This window comes from Puntigrus tetrazona, chromosome 15, assembly GCF_018831695.1.
Source record: "Puntigrus tetrazona isolate hp1 chromosome 15, ASM1883169v1, whole genome shotgun sequence".
Taxonomy (NCBI): domain Eukaryota; kingdom Metazoa; phylum Chordata; class Actinopteri; order Cypriniformes; family Cyprinidae; genus Puntigrus; species Puntigrus tetrazona.
This window is the reverse complement of record NC_056713.1, coordinates 22,772,063-22,774,339: the sequence shown is the minus strand read 5'-3', so window position 1 is coordinate 22,774,339 and position 2,277 is coordinate 22,772,063. Positions and strand designations below refer to the sequence as shown.

The window sequence follows — 2,277 nt, the reverse complement described above, 5'->3', positions numbered from 1 at the left end:
CACACCGTGCATCATTGTGTTGCATTTGATGGCCCACAGTCTAAAACCTACAGACTAAATATATTTTAGATATTATATTTTCCGATCTTTGCCGATGTTGCACGAGTCCCGGCCATGTGCCGCATCGGGTGTATCGTGGAGATTGTTCAGAGCTAAAAAACATAGTTTGTCGCACGACATGAAACCTTTATTACTCCAGGAGGCGCTTTGCGGTCCAGAAGCCCAATCTTCCATCTATGCCCATTGATATTCACGGCCGTTTTCTTCTGCTTCTGGAGAGACTTGTACGATACAAATCTTATCTTTAATTGCAAGAATTGTTGCATGTGTCAGCAACGGAAATCTGCCTCGGTTTTTTTTATATAAACAATCCAAACCGCGCTATTACTCGTTAATGATTGTGATTGGTCAGTCAAGTCATATGGTGAGAAAAGTAGCGTGTATCACGTGACAAGACTTTTTTAAAAAAGATAATTGTTTATATCACACCCAATGATGACAAAGAAAAAAATCACAGCAGTTACATTGTAAAATGCTCAGGGAATTGGCAAAATAATAAACTATCCCAATTTATAGCATCCACTTCGTTCTCACTTCCGTTCTACTCGTTTATTTCTGTTGAGAGAAAAGTTCGCGAATGTTCCCGAACGTCTCGCGCGAGTTTCCGGCTGAGGAGAGACCCGGCGTCTAACGAAGCGCGATATAATAAAAAAGAGGGAGTTTTTAAAGGTTGCGAAGATTTCATTTGTGTCGTAAAGATGTCCGTGTTGTGTTATAATAAAGGCTGCCTGCAGCGGTTTGATCCAGAAAGAAATCCTGAAGGTGAGTGTTTGTTACGCTGAAGTTTACACATCGCTGAAATGCCGTTCATTCATTTGTATGACGCGCTGTTTCATATTTATCTTAATATTGTTACGTTTCAGTGAGCTTCCATGGATCTGGTTTTGTTGTCTGTGCTTTAATGCACGCAGTAAAGTCGTTAATGCATAAATATAAATAATCTTGCTTTGTTCGTTTATGGATTCATACGAGTATGTATGTTATTCTAAGTGTGCTATACACACACACACACACACACACACACACACACACACACACACACATTTGTAAATATTACATGCAAATTTATCCAAACATTATTTTGAAATTTGTAATTATTATTATTATTATTACTAATAACATTGCTTGTTTATTATTTATACATTTTTGTATTTAATATATTTACTTTTTCTTTCTTTAATAGTTTGAATGATGAAATAAAATTAAATATATATATATGTATATGTGTGCATATATATACACACACACACACACACACACACACATATATATATATATATATATATATATATATATATATATATACATTTAGTCATTTTGCATACATATACATATATAATATATTATGTGTATAAATAATAACAATAAAAATAGTAGTAAAGTAAATGATTTATTTCATATAGATGTATTATATATATATATATATATATATATATATATATATATATATATATATATATATATATACATTTACATTACATTTAATTTTTACTTCATCATTCAATCAAACTATTAAAGAAAGAAAAAAGTAAATATGTTACATAATACAAAAATGTATAAATAATAAACAAGTAATGTTATTAGTAATAATAATAATTACAAATTTCAAAATAATGTTTGGATAAATTTGCATGTAATATTTACAAAGTTCTTTGTTTTTATTGTTGTTCATTGTGTTGTTCATTAGTTTTAAGTGAGAAATCGTGTTTTTCAGATGCGTGTACGTACCATCCAGGAGTTCCTGTTTTCCATGATGCTCTGAAGGTGAGTGTGTGGATATCAGTGGTATAAAAATATTTATTCTTTGCATAACTGTATTCATATTGCAGTGTAGCAGTAATAAAAACGATGTCACCTCGCACTACGCCTTTGCAAAGTAAAATGCATGTTTCACGTGCCGGTGTCGAGAAAATATTAGTTGTTTTTTCTAAAAGAAATCCAAACAAATCCATCTTACTTTATTCTTCTCGTTTCTTCAGGGTTGGTCGTGTTGTAAAAGACGGACGACGGACTTCTCTGATTTTCTCAGTATTGTGGTAAGTGACTCAGATCCTCCGAGGAAGACGCATCTTTCTCAGATTTTACTCATCGTTCACATTTCGTTGAGCATTTTATACTCGAGTACACGCGCCCTACTGGTCCAAATGAAACCTGTTGCTTCAGTTAATCTGTTTAATCGTCTTCATTGATCATCACACGGTTCCTTTTGAAAAGATA

The 2,277-nt window shown here is 32.7% G+C and overlaps 1 protein-coding gene across 1 annotated transcript in view; it reads left to right on the top strand.

The window, feature by feature from the left end:
- The first annotated feature begins 503 nt into the window (after positions 1-503).
- The window catches only part of chordc1a (cysteine and histidine-rich domain (CHORD) containing 1a), an 8,759-nt gene continuing 6,985 nt past the window's right edge, over positions 504-2,277 (top strand). Inside the window, exons 1-3 of the mRNA XM_043258747.1 lie at positions 504-822; positions 1,775-1,824; positions 2,040-2,096. Coding sequence (XP_043114682.1) covers positions 759-822; positions 1,775-1,824; positions 2,040-2,096 — 171 coding nt within the window. The 5' untranslated portion in view covers positions 504-758. The remainder of the gene's footprint in view (positions 823-1,774; positions 1,825-2,039; positions 2,097-2,277) is intronic.